Below are 24317 nucleotides of genomic sequence, written 5' to 3'. Positions count from 1 at the left end.
AAACAAGATTGAATGTGGATTTAAAAAAACAACAACCAAAAAACCATGTTACAAAGACTCCCTTATATATTTTGTGCTTTTGGTGTCTATTTTCTCCTCAAGGACCTGCTGTGACCCAGTAGTTTACTTTAACCTCTTCTTTGCCTCCATTAAAACATTGTCAGTTGTTGGCCTCATGATAAATTCTCAAAGGAGCCACAAGACGGGAACAGCATGAGTGGTTTTCTTCAGGGCTGCCCCCCTGAGGGTTGTTATAGAAAGCTGGCCATGAAAAGCAGAGGTAATTTTATTCGTTATTTATTTAGTGTGATTTTCAGCCAATTAACAATCTATGTGTACTTGTTCGTATAGTTTACGAGCTCAACTGCAGTGGTTGAAGTTATTTGGTGATAAGATATTGTGGATACGAGATAACATCCAAACATACAATTTTGCCCATGCCAAACAAGACACTATCGCCTTAGATAGTAATACGTAAATAATGTGTTCATCATCATAATAAAATTAGAAAAAGGAAATGCAACATATCAAAGATGTAGTGTTCAGAAACTGGATTTATTTCTGGATCAGTTTTAAAATGTGCTGTTATTTATTTCGTCGTGTGTTTTCCTGTAATACACTTTGTTTATTCATTTGTAGTTTTCCTCCATACCTTTTTTAATATTAATCTAAACATGTAGAAGAACCGTTGCTGCTTTAAATATTTTCCAAGAAAAAATTAAAAGTGTTCATCCAAAAATGTTACACTGTATTTCCTTTGACTACACTAGATTTAGTATGAAGTCAACCAATAAAAACACATGACGGAGAATGGACATCAGTAAAAACTCTGATTTGCAGCTATATAGAAATTCAAAAGGTATACTTTATAGAGGATAAATATTCAATATTATATAGCAGTGAAGTTACGTCTTACTAATAAGGATAAACGCAAAGCAAACTTGAGGTCAAACAATGAGGGATACTTCTGCGCAGTATAACTTTAAATTAAGCTTACAAGTGTTAAACTCCACATGTAGTCTTTAATGCTTCACATGTACAGCAGATCATCCTTCATATGACTGGTATTAAGATTACACGTATATTGAATAATGAGGAAAAAATAGATGATATTTAGTCATTACAGCATGAACAGTAAAGGTTCCTGTCCTCAGGGAATGCAATTTAATGGAATAAGAAGCTATCTAATTAGTGATAAACCCCAGCCTAACATTACAAGTAAACCTATAAGCCTTTCCACTGTTTATACTTAAAGCAGCACAATGTAACTTTCAGCTTTTGTAGAGTTTGGCGGCTCCTTTGGACAAAAGCGGTAGTGCTTTACCAGTAGTGTGGAAGGGTTCCTACCATGCACCTCAAAGTTACATAGTGCCAGTGAAGGCGATACAGACCCCTCAGACCATGATAGAGGTGTCATTAAACCTGTTGTAAGTTGATGTACCATCACAATGACTCTGGAAATATTATATTAAGGTGGAACAGTTACATTGTGCTGCTTTAAGTCAAAAGAAAAGAGGGCTGCTAGTGCAGCTGTCTCACAGCTAGAAGGTCCTGGGTTCAATCAATTCCCGCTGGGGACGCTGTGGGTACTGAGCGCGTGTTAAGTTCCCCCATGACTTCAGCGCCCGCACCTTGGGTGGGGTTGGTGAAAGGGCCTTTCTGTGTTGGGGCTATACATGCCCCCTCTGGCCAGTCGGGGCGCCAGATGGGGTGGGGAGGATCTGGCCGGAATAACGTGATCCTTCCACGCGCTACGTCCGGCCAGAGAAGCCCCACCCTGTCTGGTGAAAAGAAGAGGCCTGCTCACTCCTCAAGTTATGGAGGAGACTTGAGCTCAGTACAGGGCCCTCCCGATTAAATCGGTCATTAAACTTAGATTAAAGGGATGTGATGGATTTTATGTCCTGTGTGTGTGTACACACACATATATATATATATATATATATATATATATATATATATATATATATATATATATATATATATATGTTTTGTTTTTTTTGTTTAAATCCGATTAAAAATCTGAGAAAAGAACAAAAACATACAGTAAGGAGAAGAGACCCTTAAAACCTGAGACAACTGGAGCAAGTTGCTCATGAGTAGTGGCAGTAGCGGAACATATCAGAGCCGGGCCCTTTGCAGCCTGGAGCCTCTCGTCTCATGACCTCCCATCTGGCTCTAGCTGCAAAAATACCCGTCTCCAGGGTGCGATTTGCCGGTGGGGATGGTGGGGATTTTCCCCCCTCTGGTTTACACGTCCTACCCTCTGCTGAATTATTTTTATCCTCGGTGGGGACAAAATGTATCCCCCCCCACCCAAAGTATTTTCACCATTACATCGTAATTATTAACAAGTAATAACAACCAAAATACACAGAGTCCGTGTTCATTCTGCTTGTGCTGTGATTTTGATACCAGGAGCGAGTCAGAGGCATCGCGCCCACAGAAAGCAGTTTTATTTTGAAAACCAACCGGATTTTCTTGCATTCCAAAAGTGCGAGTTCCGGCCCGCCAAAACAAAAGATACAGTCAGTCAAATGAATGAAAAAATGAAAAGAATCCAGAGCAGCATATCCTCATATTTTACAGGATCACAACCAAAAAATGCGACAGAAGATGAAACAAGATGTGACATTGCTGATCGGATGGTGGACAGCAGCCTCTCCCCAGCTGAGGAGAGCTCAGGCTGCTCCAAATGATCACAAGCGAATCCCTCGCCCCCCGAAACTATGGTTGCGGGCTGCATTGAGTCGGGTCGCTTCGCTAAATGGCAAAAGGGTCGAGAGTGGATTACAGTCATCACCACAGGCAAATTAAAGATGCGCTGGAGATTCTGCAGACCCTGTCACTTTTCCTTCAGAGGAGAGACCAGCAGCTGTCCGTGCTGATACTGAGGTGGGCGCTGAGAGCACTGAGATCAATGAGGAAAGCCCACGGTGTGAACACAAAATGCATGAGGGAGGAATTTGAAAAATCTTCCACATTCAAGGGGGTCAGTGTGTCTCGGCCAGGTGATGGGGGCCGTCGCAAGGCGGTGTGTTTCGCGAGCGTTTTTTTGTCTCCCTGGCTGACAACATTGAGCGCAGGCTGGATGACCATGGGGTTATCACCGCCAACGCTGCTCTAAATCCATCAAACTGGCCATCTGATGAAGACGAGCGCATCCTCTACGGCGATGAAAAACTTCTCGCCATACACAAAACTCTTGCTGTTGAGGCCGCAGACAGTCCCAGACTCCTGAAGGAGTTCATGAGTTAAAGTTTCACGGTGTCAAAGGAGAGAGCAAAGCTCTCCCCGCTGTCTCCACTCCCAGTGTCCACAGCCGAGTGTGAGAGAGGTTTCAGTGCCATGAAACACGTTCTTACAGAAGGCACAAACAGAATGAATGTGTCCACACTGAACAATCTACTATTCATCTCTGTAAATGGACCAGATGTTGCTCCTTCCCAGCCCACAGGTTTGCAGAGATGTGTTTGAAGCAGGGACACCACGCTGCTATTGATCCGCTGACCGGAAAGCAGAAAAAAAAGGCTGAAGAGCTGTTTTAGTCTGACTGTCAGACTCTGACCTATACCCGATTAACCACAAAAAACAAATAAAAAAAACAACATTTTGACAGCACATTATTTCATGTTTTCTGTTAAACTGATATCAAGAAAGAATTTAAAAAATATATTTTTTTTTTATTTATTTTTATTTGTTACATTTAAAAACAATATTAGGAGAAAATATTTCTGCAAATGCAGTGGTTCATGTTCAAAATAGGCCTACCACCTACGTTATGTAGCTTAAGTGTACGGTTTACACAAGAAACAAGTTTTCATATAGCCTATACTCAGGGGTGCACACAAGCCTGGACTCCAGGGGCAGTCTACTGCACGTTTTAGATGTTTCCCTGCCTCAACACAACCCTGATAGACAAGGCTGTGTCACCAACAGAGTTGTGTAAACCTTGATGACATGTTGATGATGACCAGTGATTAGAATCAGGTGTGTTGAAGACAGGGAAACATCTAAAACATGCCGTAGACTAGCCCTCGAGTCCCGGCTTGTGTGCACCCCTGCCTATACTGTTGGACCGCTGTTGTGTGGTAATTTTTCTGGAAAAAAATGTTTCTCAAAATTATCCCCCCCTCTGGTATTCTCACAAATCGCACCCTGCCCGTCTCATTAACATAGCCTACACACAGTACTGGAGTTGAGGGGGGATGAGGGGGGATGGCATCCCCCCTGAAATAAAAAAGGTCCAAATCATCCCCCCAGTAAAACTGCCATCCCCCCTTTCCATCCCTTATGTCATTTCATCAATGATTGTGGTTTTACTGCTATTTCAACATTTAGAGTCATCACCAGAAAAATAACACCAGAAAAATAACTTATTTGACAATTTTCACCTGTTACAAGTACATTTTCACTTGAAATAAGTAGGAAAATCTGCCAGTGGGACAAGATTTATCTTCTCATTACAAGCAAAAAAATCTTGTTCCACTGGCAGATTTTTCTACTTATTTTAAGTGAAAATCTACTTGAAACAGGTGAAAATTGTTGTTTTTTCCAGTGATGACTCTTGTTTTAAGTGTAATGAGAATTTTTTACTAAAATGAGACATTTTAACTAGAAATAGGACAAATATTCTTATTGTGAGTTTTTGCAGTGATCCATTTTACTTATCCTGTGAAGGACAGAGTCACATTGATAAGTTCAGAAAACTGTTTTTTATTGTTGTGTTTTGATGTATTTGATGTAAGCCCAGTGGATATTTAAAGCTTACAGAAGGCTGCATTTAACTGCTGCTTTGTCATTCCTGCAGTATTTCTGCAGGTGTTTTGGTCAGTGCTATTATTTGTAATATATTATATTATTTGTAATCAGCACAAATTATCTGTCCCCATATGATAAAATCCACCACCCCCCCTGATTTCTTTTTACAACTCGAGTACTGCCTACACATGCCAAATAACGGGGCTTACAAGCATTACCAGATGTAAGAGCAGAACATAGCCTATTAGAGATTGTGAAAGATAATTGTCAAATTTGTTAAAATAATACAATTTTTCGGAATGATTATGTTTACTTGCAGCAGGGTAACATAATTTAATGTCCGCCCGTATGACTGGCGTTTGATTGTATTTATCAGCACCACAGATAGCGGAAACTCACTTCATATAATGATATAATATTACAAAGTCCAACAGACCACAAGAACAACAAAAACATAGCCTAATAAAAAGAATACATTTCAGACATTGTAGGAGTTCAGCAGCACGGATAGCCACTCTGAAATCACCACCTGACATCCACTTCAACTAATGACAGCCCATAAATTTACACAGCCCATAAATTTACACAAACAGAATGTTTTGAACATACAAGTTCAAATTAAATTTGAAGTATTGTGTCCTACTCACCACTACTTGAAGGAACTCGCCCGGGGGCCCGGGGAGGAAGCGCTGCTAAACGTGCTTAATCTCCCACAGGAGGAGGATTAGGGCGAACAAAATATGCGTCTAGCTTGGGCAATTTGGCAATTTCTTGCTCTCTTTTTTCTTTTTCTTTGCATTTTATCGCTCCACTTTGGTGTTTATAACTCCCGCTCATGTTTCGGCTGTACGATTACTGCGCTCTGTTGACAAGTGATCGATGATGACGTATGACGTTGATATGTTGCGTTCCATTTACCTCGGAAGTCGGAACTCGGAACTGGGAATAACGTCACAGCCGAGTTATCAGCGTTCCAGTTACAAAGTAGGTAAACAAGTTTGTAGTTCGCATATACCACATGAAAAATGTAAATTACACTATAGCAGCATATATATAAACTTAAAACTTAAACTTTATTTATTTGTATAGCGCCAAATCATACAATATAAAATGCAACACATGGTGCTTTACATGCAGAATAAAATAACAATAAAAAACACAATTTAAAACATTCCATACGACCCCACCCCCCACGCGTACACACACACTCACTCACACTCATATACATGTGCACACACTCACACGCCCACACCCACACACACACACACAATAAGTGGACTGGTGACATGGCTTAGCACTAACGATCCAGGTGAGGAAAACACTACCTATGGGTGGCCGTCCACACTGAGAAGCTCCACCGACCACGACCACCAGAAGCATCGCCACAGAGACCCCCCCAACCCGGACAGACCGGGGCAGACCCCACACAGAAGGTGGAGCCCCCCCCCCAGCTACCCAGGCCTGAGGGATCCCCATGACGACACCCCCATGGGCGGAGCAGGCACACCTCCCAGTGTGAACGACCCCCCTGAGGAAACACTGGAGCTAAAAACTAAAAGATTAAAAGAAAGTAAGAAATGCCTAAAAGTGTAAAATTTTAGAAAAATCTATATAAAACTTAAGATGAATAATAAATAACATAAAGTAAAAAGTCACTAAAATGGATTAAAGTTTTAGAGATGATAAAAGAGCTAAAGAAGTAGACACAATACATAGCTAAAAACACTAGGTAAATGAGATCAGATAAAAGCCAAACTAAAAAGGTGTGTCTTGAGCTTCCTTTTAAAAATATCAACATTCTCTGCGGCCCTGAGGTTCTTTGGCAGGCTGTTCCATAAAGAGGGGCCATAATGGCTGAATGCAGCCTCACCGTAGGTTTTGGTCGCGGTTCGGGGAATGGTTAAAAGGCCGGTGCCAGAGGACCTCAGGGTCCGTGAGGGTTGATACAGTAAAAGCAGATCAGATAAATAAGATGGCCCAAGACCGTTAAGACACTTAAAAACCAGTAAAAGAACCTTAAAATCAATCCTGAAACGGACGGGGAGCCAATGCAGCGATTTTAAAACAGGTGTAATGTGCTCCCGCTATCTGGTCCTCGTCAGCACGCGAGCGGCTGAGTTCTGTAATAGCTGTAGGCTATTAATACTCTTTTTAGGAAGACCAGAGAGCAGGGCATTACAATAATCTAAACGACTAGAGATAAAAGCATGCATCAGCACCTCCGTGCTGGCCTGAGAGAGAAACGGGCGGACTCTGGCTATGTTCTTAAGATGGTAAAAACCTATTTTCGTAATATTCTTTATGTGTGGAATAAAAGTGAGCTCAGAGTCAAAAATAACACCCAGGTTCTTTACACGTTGCAAAGGTTTAAAATCTTGTAGTTTTGGTAAAAGTTTCTCTCTCTGGCCTTCAGGACCAATAACTAAAACCTCTGTTTTGTCCTGGTTGAGCTGTAGGAAATTATCTGCCATCCATGACTTAATATCTAAAATACAGTTAAAAAGGGCATCAAGTGGCCCTGTGTCATCAGGAGACACGGCGATGTACAGCTGTGTGTCGTCAGCGTAAGTGTGGAAGCTGATGCTGTGTCTCCTGATGACGTCCCCCAAGGGAAGCATGTAAAGGTTAAAAGAAGCGGACCTAAAATTGACCCTTGGGGGACCCCACACTTAATTTCATGCATTCTGGAGGAACATGTATCCAAACTTACAAAGAAAGATCGATCTGTGAGATAGGAGCGGAACCAGTTAAAAACAGCACCAGAGAGGCCCACCAGGTGCTTCAGTCTGTTTAATAAAATGTGATGGTCTACTTTATCGAAGGCGGCACTAAGATCCAGTAGAACCAAGACTGTCAGTTTGCGGTTATCTAAATTGCACCTGATGTCATTTAAAATCTTTAAAAGGGCTGTCTCGGTGCTGTGGTTCATCCTAAAGCCAGACTGAAATTTCTCTGAAATATTGTTTCTTATTAAAAAATAATTTACTTGGTTAAAAACCAGCTTTTCTAAAATCTTACTTAAAAAGGGTAAGTTGGATACAGGTCTGTAGTTATTAAAAATGCTGTGATCTAAATTACTCTTCTTCAGAAGGGGCTTCACCACCGCCATTTTAAAGGCGGCAGGGAAGACACCCGTCTGAAGAGAGTAATTTACTATATTTAAAATATGTTCCTCAAAGAATTCATAAAATGTCTTTAAAAGTGATGTGGGAATGGGATCTAAAAGGCAGGTTGTTGGGTTTACCTGGGAGAAAACTCGACCAAGTGTCCTCGCATCAACCAGGGCAAAACTCTCCAGTGTTTCCTCGGGTAAAAGCAACTGTCCAGATGTGTTAAAAATGACATTTTGATGTGGTAAAAGACTGGACCTAATGTTGTCAATTTTACTTCTATATGCCGAACAATACTTGTATACGACTGATTTAGTGTGACCAAAACTAGAATGAAGTGCTACGAATTTTTACAGAGCTCTCTTCTACTGTTTACAACCGGGGCAGCCATCTTGGAATGTGAACTCGGGGGGTGAAGACTCTCCCACTTTCCCAGTGGGAAATCTCACTTCGAGGGGCAGTCCAGTTGAAAATTCCGACTGGGAACTGGGAAATCCCCACTTCCGAGGACAAATGTAACGCGGCATTAATCTCCCACAGGAGGAGGATTAGGGCGAACAAAATATGCGTCTATCTTGGGCAATTTGGCCATTTCTTGCTCTCTTTTTTCTTTTTCTTTGCATTTTATCGCTCCACTTTGGTGTTTATAACACACGCTCATGTTTCGGCTGTTTGGATTACTGCGCTCTGTTGACAAGTGATCGATGATGACGTATGACGTTGATAGACGGCTGTTGATGACGAACAATTTTACCCAAAATACATTTGGAGATTACAATTTTTGTTTTAATGTTAATTGAGTGTGAAAATCTCAGCACAGCATATAATATAATAGTATACAATGCTTTATGCCTAATATGAACCAAGTGGTTCCACAAAAAAAAAAAAAAGATTAAAAAAAATCTTGCGGGGCGTCCCCATTGGGCCCCGGGCCGGGGGAGTACCGCCCCCCAGTATCCCCTGAAGCCCCGCGCGTGAGTAGTGGGACAAAATACCTGTCTAGAGGTGCAGAGCTTTTCAAACAAACCCTATCCTGATAAATCAACCACAGATTCTAAGTTCCCGGTGCATTGTTGCATTCACACTTTATTAAAAAATATAGAATGCCAAGTTTTCTCTTCCACCACTACCACAAATTGCTGATGCATTCTTTTTTCCAAGTTACTATGCTGCTCCAAAGGATACATATATGATTAATTTGACATTATGATTAAGTGAATAAGTACTGCACTTCTGCAATATTCTACACAAGAAAACAATTTATGCCCACAACACGTGCTGAGAAATAGTGAAAATAATTTACAAATGATAGAATTATCGTCTCTATCTATTGAGTAATATCTTTTTATTTGATATTCTGTAATTTTTCACCCCACAAACACTCTCTTCAGACTTACTCTTTTTCACTTAAACTTCTATATCTATACATCCCTTTAAATCCATTCAAACAGTCACAGGCTGTATTTGTGTGTATCCTAGCATTGTTATTCTGACATTGCTGCAGTGTGTCATGTGGCATTGTAGATTTAATGAGCTACTGTTACATCAGCCAGATGGGTACAGATGCTCATACACATGTCACCGAGTGTATGCAAAGACATGTGCATAGCTTGTCAAGGGGGAAAGCCAGCTGTCTCTCACCTTACTCTTGTTAGATTCTGGAGGCACAATATTTAAAGCTTAGACTTGTGCAAAGAATAATGAAGGAAGATACAAACACACATTGTGAAATATCTGAACCAGCTGAACCAGCTTTGAAAAAATGCATATAACCATTTCAAGTTAACGGTTACTCCATGGTGCATTTGGTGTTAAATTGATCTGTTAAGCTGTAAAAAAAAAAAAAAAAAAAAAAAAGTCAAATCATAAAAATATTTGCAACATATAATAAGGCCCCTGCACGTCATGCATGCGGTCAACGCTTATAAGAAAATAAAAAAATGCTTTTAATGCAGCTTATATCCAAATATGAATTGTGGCAAATGGTATAGTCTAAGCTAGTCCTTTATTTATTCTTAGTTATCCAAAACTCTATTACTTTTGCAGGGAATACCCAAGAAAGCCCGGCAGGCACTGTGCACTCTGCATTCACTGGACTGAACTGAACTAAAGAGGGTGGAATAATCATTATAAATATAAATCAATTTTATTTAAATCTTCTCAGAATTTGTCATTGTCGAATTGTTTGCTGCAAATATAGAAATATTTTTTTAGCTGGGATATGATTCCTTTCTTTTATTTTATATAATCCATTTTCAGAAACTCCTAATGTGCATTCGCTCATTTACATCATGAATCATCTTCCAATTAAACTAATAAGCCTGCATGACAGCTGTGAAAATGTTAGCATAGGGATTGTATGGCAACAATAAAAATGGATTATGTACCAGTAACAAAGACTAAATAAAGAGGATACAAAGCAAGTAAAAGCAGAAAGTTGGGCTCCAGTTAAATACATAAAAAAACAAGCAAACAAACCTGTCACATTTCTCTTTGATTGTCATGATAAAAATAACAAAACACTAGGTGAGTTTCACCGAAAGAATCTATTTAACAAACATAGATTACTCTAAACGAGAAAAAAAGCCTTGTATATTTGGGTGTGACCATGTGAACACCTCATTGTAAGATACATGTATGTCTTTTTAATACACTGCTTGCACTATTACGATACTAAGTATTAGATGCTAATAATGTCATTCTGAAGGGTTTTGAATATGAAATCCTTTCTTTGGTGTCTGGAGAGAGGGTATTGGATTGTCACAGGACAGGTACTCTCATACCAGTTTTACACTTTCCTAGTAGCATTAATTTACTTTTGTTTAGTATCTTTTTTCTTTTTTTTTATTGTTGTGTTACTGGCTTTTGGATTAGGCTTTGGCTTCACCATCCAGTAAGTTGTATGACTGCTTGATTAAGTTGGACACAATATACATATTGAATGAGGGAAATATTGTGGTTTGACTTAAAATACAACATTTCATGACATCAATATGACATGATATAGAAAAACTGATTTTTCCTTTATTTACCCAGCACACTGATGGCTAACACTAAATGTACCCTTCTGCAGTGTGATGCCAAGAATGTTGACAAAACAGCAGAACTCAACTCTGGGAAAATTTACGAAACCTCTGGTGCACCTCAAGTTGTCTTCTCTTTTAACTGGGACAACAGTGTAATCGGATATTATATTAGTATTATTTAATGATGCAAAGGAGCCATATATCTATAAAATTTTAAATAAATTAAAAAAAATCTGTGTGGCTAGATGGATGGGGATGTTTGTGTGATTTTATCATTACATTTGTATGTAGTGAAATGTAAGACTAAGCAGCGTTTTCATTATCTTTGTTCATGACAATTAAAAGTCTCATCAATGTGTGTTGATTTTGAAATACTGACCTCTTTACACAGAGTTTTCAGTAGCAGTTTTGCATGAAATCCCTCCTTCATTAAAGTTTTACTCCCTTCTGGGTTTGGGGATCAGAATAAGTTAAAGCCTTCAATCTGTTTCCCTTACAAGTAAAAAGAATAAGTGCTCACAGAGGATGAGTAAGACTGTTTATACATAATCTTGCAAGCATATGCTTGATACATGAACTTGGCGTTTTTAATATGCAAATGCCGTGCAATCACATGTTTATCGTTGCATACAGGTTAACAAGGAAACAATGTGAGAACAGATGTTGAGATACAAGCAAGATGCACTTTAAGAAACAAGTTAGATCTTGACATGATGGGGCTGCCAGAGGACAGAAAGAAAAATGAATGAATCATTGTCTCAGAACCGTCTCATCTTAAAGAGGAGAAAAACACATCAAAAATGAACAAACAACTGGCATAAGTGGAAGAAACAGAAGTTACATGATTCTTAGTCCTGATAATTGTGGACAGTTCTTATAGTAATTTGATATAAATGCAACATATTACATAGACAGTGTTGTTTATGACTTCAGGCCCATTTACTAAAAGAGCCAAACACAGAACGAAAGGAAAGAAAGAACTAAACTTGTCAGAATATTTTCAGTGACAGAATAAATAAACAAACAAATACATTTTGCACAGACAGACAGACAGACAGACAGACAGAAGTTTTCTCAACTCAGCTTTGTCATTTCTTATCAATACCATCATTATGTAGTCTGTGTAGTAAGAACACACCTACTGTAGCTGTCAACCACCATCATCTCCACATATACTTCTCAAAACCAAAATAGGTCCCTTTGACTTGTTCACTTTCAATATGAAGTTATTGTTCCCAAACCATGACACAAAAGTGATTCGCCAGTTCTCTGTATTCCTCCTCCTATCTGCCACTTACACACTCCACAATGGTAGAGTCACCTCTGGATTTCTGAAGATGACAGGGCTCTGAGCTGTTCTTATCTGAATTGTACAGAGTGAAAAGAACCAGTGAGAAGACCATCATCTCTCCTCCTATGCTCCTACTCAGCTTTTGTTTAATGTGTTGAGTTCTGTGTTCAGCCAAAATGGGAAATGTATCGGACAACATTAAAGTAAGCCTGAGAAGCTTCACACAAGTTTTTGTTGTGATTCTTAAAGTAGTCTAGATATGCTTGTGTTTGTATTGCAGAATGTGTCAAATTATGAGCCCTGACATGCTTTGATGTTCCTTCCTGTCCCAGCAAGACAGCTTTTATTCGTCACTCTAGGTCTGAACACAAAGCACATTTTTACATCCTTTCCTGCTTCATCTGCTGAGTGTTTGAGGAAGATAGAGCATGTCAGGGGAGAGTGAAAGAACTGAGAGACTAAATGGATCCTGAACAGGGGGTGCAAAGCTCAGGCTGCATTCACCGATAGCCTTTCTATTAATGCTATCCGAAAAAGACAGACTCTCAAAAGGGAAAAGACACCTTTAAATATGTGAATGCTTACCTCACTTGTAAAAAAACAGAAAAATAATGCTTTTGTAACATAAGGAGAAAACATGTCCAGCTTATTACACATATCTCAGAGGAGGATGAAGTGTGAGAAACTTACTTCATCAAGATGAGGAAACACTGAAAAAAAAAAAGAATTAAACGTGAGTGTTTAAAAAGCAAAAAGTGGGCGGATGATCTGGAGCCAGATACAGGAAATCTTTCCTACCACATGCCATCATACTGCACAATAACAGCTAAAAGGAAAAAAAAAAGAGAAAAACTCATAATTTACAGTCACTGTGCACTTTTTGTCCTCTATTTTTGTCCTCTATCTATCTATCTATCTATCTATCTATCTATCTATCTATCTATCTATCTATCTATCTGTCTGTCTGTCTGTCTGTCTGTCTGTCTGTCTGTCTGTCTGTCTGTCTGTCTGTCTGTCTGTCTGTCTGTCTGTCTGTCTGTCTGTCTGTCTGTCTGTCTGTCTGTCTGTCTGTCTGTCTGTCTGTCTAGGCATTGGTCCCGAATATACTCCCTGTGAACTTCTGACACGTCCCCCTCCTCCCTCCACCTATGAGGGCCTCACACCACCACTTCACACCTTAAGTCATCTACCCAACCCCCACTTCGCATCTCAGCAGGGAGAACTCACTTCTCCCCTCTCCCCACCAGGAGTACTCATGTCCCTGGCTGTTGACCAGGTCAGGAATCAGCTGAGAGCCCTCCACTGCTGCAGAAGGCCCCGATGGCATCAGCCCTGGAGTGCTCAAAGGCTGTGCCCCCTCCCCCAGCTATGCCCTGGCTGGTTCCCGTCCTGAAGATTCCCCATCCCAGCAGCCAAGAGGACTACAGACCAGTGGCAGTGACCTCCCACCTTGGAGCATCTGATTCTGGGTGAGCTCCAGCCTATCGTCGGCACATCCCTGGACTCCATCCAGTTCACCTACCAGCCACATCTGGGAGTAAAGGACGCCATCATATTCCTGCTGAACCGCTTGTACACCCACCTGGACCAGCCAGCCAGTTCTCTAAGGATCATGTTTTCTGACTTCTCCAGAGCCTTCAATACCATCGGGCTTGCTCTGCTGGGGGAATGGCTGACGGCGATGCAGGTTTTGTCCTGGATTATTAACTCCCTGACTGACAGACCACAGTATGTGTGCCTGCTTCGCTGTGTGTCAGAAACAGTGGTCAGTAACACTGGGGCAACTCAGGGAACTGTCCTCTCTCCCTTCATCTTCACCCTCTACACCACAGACTTCCACTAGAGTCCTGTCATCTTCAGAAGTTCTCTGACGACTCAGTCTGGGTATATGGCTGTTATTAGTGACTTTGTCACATGGTGTGAGCAGAACCACCTGCAGCGCAATGTGACAAAAACCAAAGACTGGGGCTGGACCTGAAGAGGACCAAATTTCCTGTGACCGCTGTTTCTATCTGGGGGTCAATATGGACACAGTGGAAGACTACAAATATTTGAGAATCTACATTGATAATAAACTAGACTGGGCTTGGAACACAGATGCCCTTTAAAAAAAAAGCCAGAGCTTCATGTCCGAGCTCAGATAACGGTCAACAATGCTTAAATCAAACCCAAGTCCTTAAAGTTAGAGCCTGAGTCAGACTCAAGTTTGAGTCCTTTTTCACAAGATCTACCAGCCCAAACATCACCAAACATCATCAAAGTAGAATTAAGTAGTCCCCCCTCATCTTAATTTCAACGCAGCTTCCCATCTCACTGCATTTGCTGGACCATGGCTGTGTTGTGCCACAAAGGGGGTGCTGGTTCAGTTATTAAAGAGTTATTAATAATTGTCTCACAATAATTATTCATGATTAATAAAGAAGATTACTTATCAAAATGAATCAATCAACTGGGCACCACCTGACTTATCAGAAAAATAATAACTGAACAGCAAACTCAGTCTTAAGGTAACTAAGGAAGGAGTCCCAGCACAGACCTTTGCAACCAGCAGCTGTGACAAATGTGTATAAAATAAACAAAAACAACTTATCTCATTCAATTTAATCAAAATGTATTTACACAAGTTAGATAGTGAAACAACACTTGAGATCAATTCTGATGGCTAAACCAGTGTTTCCCAACCCTGGTCCTCGAGGCACTCTGCCCCGCATGTTTTAGATGTTTCCTTTCATCGTCACACCTGATTTTAATTAATGGTCCTAATTAGCTTGTCATCAAGGTCTGCACAACTCTGTTGTTGACACACCCACTTGTATCACGGTGTGCTGAAGCAGGGTAACATCTAAAACATGCGGGACAGCGGGCCTCGAGGACGAGGGTTGGGAAACACTGGGCTAAACTACACATAAACAACAACTAACTAAACATTAACACAAACTGCAGATTATATACGTGTGTGTCAGTGTGTGTGTGTGTGTGTGTGTGTGTGTGTGTGTGTGTGTGTGTGTGTGTGTGTGTGTCACGATGGTGGTAACTACATGTAGTGAGGCAAAAGAAAAGATGGCTGAGTCTCGCGTGATTTAAAATGGCGGACGAGATTTTGTCTCATCCAGTGATAAACAAACTCGGAGGCTTTATGGCCAAGATATAAGTATTATATATTTTTTTAGAAACATTTCATTTTCATTAATAAAACCTTGTGACAGAATTAAACAATATTGGCGCTTTTACACTAGTACCTACTCAGCGCGACTCGACTCGCGACGTCCCCGTTTTGCGCTTCTCCACTACAGGTGGAGGCGGGTGGAGGCGTGCCGAGGAGATACTTTTTCTGTATCTATTCTGCCGAGGTTCTAAGCGTGCTGAGTTGGCCCTGGATCTGACGACATCACACTACATGCCACCGATTGGTCGGGGGGCGGGGCCGTCAGACGTTTGAATCAGTGGGAACCAGCGCAAAAGCGGCTCGTGGCTTCTTCATTTTATTCGACCAGCAATGGCAGCGCAAACGTCTGTTTCGTTATCCAACTCTGAGGTGCAGATGTTCCGAAAACCTAGTGTCTAAGGAGAGAATTAAAAAGGGATCTAGACGGGCGATAAGGAACGACCAGATCCACCAGGCGCTTGGTCACTTGTCAGCCGCTCGCAGCTCCCAGCTGGTTACTCAGCAGCACCGACACAAACAAAATTTAAAAAAAAAGCTTTGCCACTTGAAGTTTCTTTCACTCTCATTTTTTAACTTGATATCGAACACAAGTCACAGACCAAGCAGCACATATATTATCTCCTCCATGTTCTACATCTTTAGTGTTGTTGTCTTCTCTGTTTAGATCACACAATCAAATACGTCACGGCAGCTTCGCTCCAACCCGCCTACTTCTCATCTGGGTGTCTAGAAACAAACGAGGACAAGGCGAGTGGAGGCGAGTCGAGTCGCGTTGAGTAGGTACTAGTATAAAAGCGCCATATGAATACTGAGCCCTTTATTGCTAATTCATGTTAATTTCTTCATAAGGGCGCTATAGTTTGTGCATTCATCCACCATGTCCACCCTGCGTTCACACTGAAAGCGTCAAAAATCTCCCGACGCCAGCATCTCGCTGCTTGGTGCGTTCTCACTGAAAGCGGCATGCACTGTTGACGCCTGCAGTGGGCGGGGCTTAAAGCTGCACTGCAGAACTGGAGGGAACAGTGGGAACAGCCTACACATCTAGCCTACACATCTTCAGTTTCCTATTTCACCATAGATCACAGTTTGGGACGCCTTCTTTATATTTTAGCGTTATTTCCGCGTAGATAAGAGTGAGTTTGATGCTCCTTTAACAAGTTTGGTGGCCGGATCAACATCAACCGCCAGAGCCCTTGCTCCCGGTGAACCATAAATCCGCCTAGGCTGATTTATGGTTCCGCGTACCCTACGCCGTCGGCTCTGCGTTGGTGTGACGCGGAACCATGCAGAGCCACGCAGAGCCGACGACGTAGGGTACGTGGCGACGCACACCGTACTGCGACCCTATGCCGTCGGCTACGCCGTCGATTTAACGCGGAACCATAATTCAGGCGAAGCTGCAGTCTGTCTGCGCTGATCACAGACACACCAGGTCGGAGAGATTGGGTCATGATGATTAACCTGTGTTTTGTGATTAATAAGCACGGGTTTTAATTATTTTTCGTTGGATCAATGTAGCAAATAAAATCGTTGGGACCATCCAGCTCCTCACCCATCAGATACGTGTTTCATATGAGCAGTTCAGGTAAAAACGGCAGTCAAATCAGCAAAAATGTAATTTTGCTGGATGAAATATATTAATTCCTGATAAAATACGTTTGTTAGTGCACAGCTCTGCTCATGTACGCATGTGAATGAGTGTACGTTTGTGAGTACATGAAAGTACAATCAGCGTTGAGGCTTCTCGCTTCGGGAATCCCGGTGTGTGACTGGACGACGCCTCGGCGTCGCCGCTGCTCATTTGCATAAAGTTCAGATTTTTCAACTACAAATTGACACGACGCTCCCGCCGCTCCCGCCGGTCCTGCCGCTTCTCGACGCCCGTTTTTCATAGACAATGAATGGCAGCCATTCACGACGCCTATGACGCCCGTGACGCTTTCAGTGTGAACGGGGGGTTAGGTGTCAGCTAAAATTTCCATACAGTTGGTTTGCCCCCCAACCAAAGGTTGTGGATCAAGCCTCAGCCCCATCACTTGCCAAAAAGTGTCATTGGGCAGGACACTGAATTTCACATTGATCTCTTTGCCTCAGGCACTTTGGAGTGAAAGGCACTTTGCTCATAGTCTCAGCCTCAAGCTCAGATAAGTGAAAAGGGTTTCCATCAGGATGGCCATCTTATGTGAACTTCTATATGTCAAATCTATAGTGTGTGGAACACAATGGTCCGTTGTGCTGATTGGTAGCTGAAAGAAGTTGCTGCAAGAAGAGGATTAATCAAAGAATCCAACAAATAGATCTGGATATGACATTCCGTAAAAGGAGCTGGAGATGGCATATAGAAACAGCTCTTTACAAAGAGCTGGACTTCATGGAAGATTTGCCATTGCTCGTAAAAAGAAAAGAACATAATCCTGATAGTTAAGTATAGTAATGACAGCATTATACTGTGGTAATATTTTTCATTAGCAGGGAAATTGGTCAGAAATAAGGCAATGATGGACAGAGATAAATAAAGGCAAATTCTTGAGAAAAACAATTTCAGTCTTCCACATATTTGAAGCTGGAATGGAGTTAAGTCTTCCAACAGGAGAACGAGTGTAAATATACTGCTAAAGCAACCCTTACATGGTTTAAAATCAAATCTGATGGCCTAGTTATACACCAGACCTCAATCTAGTTGATACCCAAGATTATAAAAACAACAAAATGTGTTACCTATGTGTTATCTATATAAGTATCTCACCAGGAGACTATAATCCAATTCAAACAATAATTAAATGCATTGATCAAATTCAATAGTGGATGTGCCAGAATTGTCTTCAATCAAATAAAGACAAAACAGAAATAATAGTGTTTGGAGCAAAGGAAGAAAGATTAAACATCAATACTCAGCTTCAAGCAGTAAAGCTAAAAACCCATAACAAACCCCAGAAATCTGGGAGTGGTTCTGGACTCAGACCTGAATTTTAACAGCCACTTTAAGACAGTAGTGAAGTCATCGGCCTATTATTATCTGAAGAACATATCGAGGAATAAAGGATTGATTATCTCAGTTAGACTTGGAAAAACTTGTCCATCTGTGACGCTGTTCTCACTGGTCTCCCTAAAAAATCCAAGAGAGTGGACCATATTACTTCAGTTCTTAGATCTTTACACTGGCTTCTTGTCTGTCTCAGAATAGGTTTTAAAATCCTGCTGCTGGTTTATAAATCTCTAAATGGTCCAGGGCCAAAATACTCTGATCTCCTGGTCTGTTATGAACCAACTAGAACCCTCAGGTCGCCAGTGTCGGTCCTAGTTTCTGTACCCAGAGTTAGAACCAAACACGGTGAGGCATCGTTCAGGTTTTATGCTCCTCACCTGTGGAACGCACTCCATGAATGCGCCAGGGCTGCTGAAACTCTGTTATATACGGCTGCATTTTTAGTAATCCACCATAATGGACCACAACCTTTAATTCTTGTATCTTATTTCTTTAGTTATTTGTATTTAATGTCCGTCTGTTGTTAATTTCTGCTTTTAGAGTATTTTACTTTTATACATTTACTTTAATACATTTTTTAAGATCTTTTAATGCAAATCACTTGAATTGTCTTAAACATGAAATGTGTGACACAAATGAACTTGCCTTTCCTTACCAGTGGAACCCATCCATTTTGAATGAGCTGGAGCACTTAAGCCTTCAAGAATATGGGAAAAAACTAAAGGTGACTGTGAAAAGTACTTCAACATACTATTTTTAAACCCATATTCCAACCAAAGAAAAAGAAAAGAAAAATGTAAACTAAGCAAGCTACAGCTTTATGCGTATTAGTAAAAAAAAAAGACCCTAAACATCAAGTTAAGACATTATAGCCATTTTTGTCCTCCTAATATGGCTTAGATCTGCTGCAGTACACCAGATGTTCTGTAGAAGTTTCTTCCCTCTGACAATAATTTGTATCTGACTTGATAATTTATTTATTCTTTTGCAGCTTTCTGATTTCTACACATTGCAGTTTTTATACAGCTAAACAGCATAAGCACAGGAGACAGGGATTACCACCTCCCATAACTACCATCACAAATACCATCTTTATGTTAGCTTTGTTTTTTGATGCTTTTTGTAGATCTTTCTGTGGGCAAACGCAGTGCTGCAATCCTCCCAAAAAAAAAATTAGGCTCAGTGTCACTCATTGGAAACAATGTTATTACTGAATCAAAGAGCCACAAGTACGCATAATCACCACACATAAGACTGTAATATGAACTCCAAAAGAAACTATCATCTGCAATTGCCATGGTGAGGACACATAAAAAGAAGGGACGTCCTCCACCAGTAGTTATAAAAACTCTGAAAAGGTTTATGCTGTCAAAGCACATGACATAGTTGTTAGGGAGGTACCTGTGAACAACAGTCACAAATCACTTTGAGACTCCAATTGGAGCTTTGCTTGTTAGTACAGAATACCTGAAATACATTCAACGGCTGGATGTGCCTGAAGAACTGCCATTATATCAAACTTATGGCTAAATGTTGGGCATATTCATTAGTCACGCCAGTCCACCTGCAAAAATATCATGCTTGCAGTTCTAACTGTTTGCAGCCAAGCCAACATGAGTTCATGCTGCTTCTCTTTCCCTTTCTGCAGCTCACCAACAGTGTAGCTCACGGTTCCCAGGGGAGTTTATCACGTATTCTACCTTATCACACAACCCTCCTTGTCACTACACGCTCTCCATGTGTGGTGGATCTAAGACTGGGAAGTAACTGTTGGTGATTTCCATGCATGTGCTGTGCACTGGGATTTAGTACTCATATGAGGTGACAGGTCTCTTCTTGCGGGTTTGTACTAATGATGACTGAAAGCAAAACTGAACAGAGGGAGAATGAGGATAGTCATATGTACTTAAACTGTAAGACCAGAGTTGGAAAAAATGTCCAAGATCAAATACTACGAGAACCCTCCTCTAGCACAAGAGCTGGAACATTGTGCTGATGATTGTACAAAACTGGGAAGTCTAGGGAAACCATGGCAATGAAAAAAAAAAAAGAATTCCATCTTAAAGAGGAAAGGAGAGCAAGGGGGTGATAAGAGGAAATTAAAAGGCAATGCCCTAAGACTGAACAAAGGAAGCTAAATTCAAACTAGCAGAAATACTAAAGGGCGAACAGAAATAAATAAATATATTGATAAATATTTTACAGATATATGCAATAAAACTAGACTTCAGTTTTTATATTGTATTTATTTTATCACATGCATTATATGGTATGATAATGCTTTCAAATTGTTGTCATCATATGCTGGGATGCATTTCGGTCTTTTGGAACATTTGTGATGTGTCTGGCTTTCAAGCAGCTATATTGCTTATGATTGAGGTAAGTGTTAACAGGAAGTAAAGGCTAAATCACTAGATCACTGGTGCATCAACTTTCTCCTTCTCCTCTACTTCCATGCAATACAAAGAAAGAATGAAGACACAATAAAGCTCCACAATCCACATTTAAACAACTCTATGAAAAGGGCTTGAAAAAAGTTTAAGTAGCACACAGACACCACCACTCGTCCTTATCGTTAGATACAATATCAAAGAAAATTTCAACCATTTTGGGAAATTTATTGCAATTAAAAATGCAACAGGTGGCAATAATAAGCTCTCTAAAAGAAGATATAGGGAGGAAAAGAGAATCAAATCAAATCAATCAAATCAAACTTTATTTCTTAAGCCCCTTTCATGCATAGAAATGCAGCACAAAGTGCTTTACATAAAACCAATACAAACATAAAACGTATTAATGCCCTGCCCCCCTCCCCGCACACACACAGACAGACACAAGCACACCACAACTCACCCAAGTTACACACACAGACACACACGCAGACACACGGTGTAGACATGAGAATGAATGAAATGAAATGACAGCACAAGTGTAAATAATTTTAATTTTATTGTATTAATATTATAGTTTGCCATAGGAGTGAGGCTTTCTTCTTTTAGAGGAGTACTTTTAAATCGTTATCCGTTACTTGATTTTCACAACGGATATTACCGTTTCAGAAATCACTGTCTGACAAATAATAAAACTAATAATACAAAAGGTAAAATTAAAAAAATATACACGTTTTGTCTAAAAAAAAAAAACATGTTTATTTTTCCAATAAATTATTTTATAATTGGTTTTTGCTGTCAGTCATTCAGTTTTTTCCAGATATGGATTTGTACTAGAGCCTTTTCTGTGCACATCACTGTGAGTCTCTTGACAAAGAAGGGTCAAAAAGGGAACAAGAGGTCCTCACCCTGCCATGACGATGAAGAAATCTAGACGGTTCCACGTTTCCCCAAGGTAAGAGCGCCGACCAAAGATTCCCAGAGCGACCATCTTTATGATCATCTCCAGGGCAAAGAAAATGTAGATGAACGCATCAAAAGCCTGGGAGAAAGAAATAATGAGATAAGGTGTTCAGAGGAAAATAGGGGAAGAAAAGTCCTTTTAAAATGCTTTGTGTACAAAGAAGAAAATACATATCCATACATCACTTGCGGGGGACTAAGAAGCCTCAAATTTAATTCTGCTAAATATTTTGCAGATTCTGCTTCAGTTTCATACTTGAATGATTTTATGTGCAGGATTGTTTATAATACAACCTATGGTTATATATAACGTGGGTATACAAATATTGACAACTGATGCAATCTGCGACTACAGGAGAAAAATACTTGCAATGGTTATTAAGTTCAGTTCTTTAGATTTGTCCTTTTTAAAGGGGACCTATTATGAAAAACACGTTTTTTCTTGCTTTAACATATATAAAGTGGTCTCCCCTCAGCCTGCTAACTCAGAGAAGGAGTAAAGCAACCAAATTCTGCTGTGTCTGTACAACCCGCCCGGAGGATCCTTCCAGTGTCATGTGACTTTTACGAGCTGTTCAGATTTGCGCATTTTCGTTACGTAAGCAAAATGCAAACCACGCCTCGGTCGGCCTCGCTGCTTCAAACCACGCCCACAACTAACTCCGTCGGGACAAGAACTCCACCATTGTTTGGAAGCGGTGTATCGTGTGGCTGTTTCAACAACGAGGGACAGTAAAAATTAGGTTTTGCATCGACACTTACCCTCATGAAAGGATCAGTACCAACAGTACGGACCCGGCAACTGCACACAAGTCAGCGGTAAGTGACGTTAATTGTTTATGTTATTTATATTTGTCTACAAGTATGATCTTTGCATGGGCTAAGTATTTAGCTTAGCTCCGGTTTTAATTAGTAATAGAGCTCGGGTAACACCGGAGCTCTATTAGTAATTTTTTTCTGTTTATGGTTTCAGATCTTCCAAGCAATGCACCTGAAGCTGTTCAACGACACCTTCAGAAGACACACGGTCCTTCCTTGAGCCAGCAATAGTGCATAAATATTTTTTTTTTTTTTTTAACAATAAAGTTGCCATTTGTGAAGTGAAGTGTTGTGATTTCTTTACAGTTAACATGATTCATTTGTCTTGTAACATAAGAAATGAAATGATGAGGAATCGGAGTAAAGAACTGTTAGTGTAAAGATGAGGTGACCCGTTCCCCCCTTCAGGTAACTAAAGGCTGATTTATGGTTCCGCGTTACACCAACGCAGAGCCTACGGCGTAGATTCGATTTAATGCAGAACCGTAATTCAGGCTTTAAGATCCCAGGGAGTCATTTACACCGTGTCATAACTGCATTCGAGCGTTCGACTATCGCGTCGAGCTGCGTGACATCGGACGCTCTCTGTCCACACTGAAACCGTTAAACTCGCGGCCAGTTAGGACAGTCCAATACAAAAATGGAATTGATTTTGTCGCTGACGCTCGCTCGCATGGGACACGGTTTAATAGTGTACAGAGCTGGCTCTTCTGCCCGGAGCGAGGCTTTGTTCCCTCCCCTGCTACATGTCATTCAGGCAGCCAATCAGCACAGAGCTCATTATCATAGCCTCCCCTCCCCTCAGAATCCCTCATAGAGAAGGAGGTTAGAAGCAGTAAAAATAAAGACATGGCCCAGAGGCTGAATTTCTCATTTACTGTATGTAGAAAAAACAAGCTTTTGATTGTTTTTAAGACATTCAAGGCCTGTTTAAAATATACATTGAATGCCATAATAGGTCCCCTTTAAGTGAATAAGTGAAAAAATAGCATGCATTGGGTATGGGTTCCCAAAAGGGATGATTTGATTTCTCTTGATGGTATTCTACCTTTTGGAGTTCAATATCTCACAATCAGCAAAGCAAATCATGCTTGGAAGTAACCTCAAGCGCTTGCATCACAAATTGAGATTGTAGTGGATGCAACATGTAGACATGTGCTGCATCAGAGTTGATATAAACTACATACCATCTTAAGTTATAGAATCAATCAAGACCAATCTAAAGTGCCTCATCTCCATGCCAGTTTGTTATCTCTCAATCCTAAAATGTTCGTTCTTCCCTTGCAATCAATTTCTCTCTAAATCTCCATATATTTACTTGCTTTATGCCTCCACCCCATGCTAAACTCTCTGACCAACAGAGCAGTGCCTAAACAGTAGTGTAATGAAAAATAATTAGTTTGAACCGTAATCAGAGATAAGCATGAATACTCCCATCTCACTCAAGCTCCTAATTAAAAGAAGAAAAGACATTCTCAAAACGAAAGATCTCAGCTTGCTAATGGCATTTTGTTGTTGTTGTGAGCAAAACACTGATTAATTGTGTTCTTTTCTGTGTAGACAGGGAGATTAGATATTAACTGACATGCTCTGTGTTGCTTTTTGATTCAATTTCCATAAGGAAGGGCTGAAGGCAACATGATCTGAATGAGAATCAAATTTGTTTTGTGTCTACTCTACTGCTCCCAAGTAGCTTTGCATTCCTGGAGGAGTGTAGTGGTGCAAGACAGACCTACTAATGCAGAAAAATGGGGAAAAACTTCAACCTTGACCTTTGTCACAACAAAAACGAAGCAAAGAGG

At 40.6% G+C, this 24317-nt stretch overlaps 1 protein-coding gene across 1 annotated transcript in view; it reads right to left on the bottom strand.

The window, feature by feature from the left end:
- The window catches only part of LOC133442765 (voltage-dependent T-type calcium channel subunit alpha-1I-like), a 240372-nt gene that overhangs the window by 152461 nt on the left and 63594 nt on the right, over nucleotides 1–24317 (bottom strand). The window contains exon 3 of the mRNA XM_061720633.1: nucleotides 21642–21775. Coding sequence (XP_061576617.1) covers nucleotides 21642–21775 — 134 coding nt within the window. The remainder of the gene's footprint in view (nucleotides 1–21641; nucleotides 21776–24317) is intronic.

Source organism: Cololabis saira, chromosome 1 (genome assembly GCF_033807715.1).
Source record: "Cololabis saira isolate AMF1-May2022 chromosome 1, fColSai1.1, whole genome shotgun sequence".
Classification (NCBI taxonomy): domain Eukaryota; kingdom Metazoa; phylum Chordata; class Actinopteri; order Beloniformes; family Belonidae; genus Cololabis; species Cololabis saira.
Note: the sequence above shows the minus strand (reverse complement) of the source record. Positions and strands in the feature narration are given on the sequence as shown.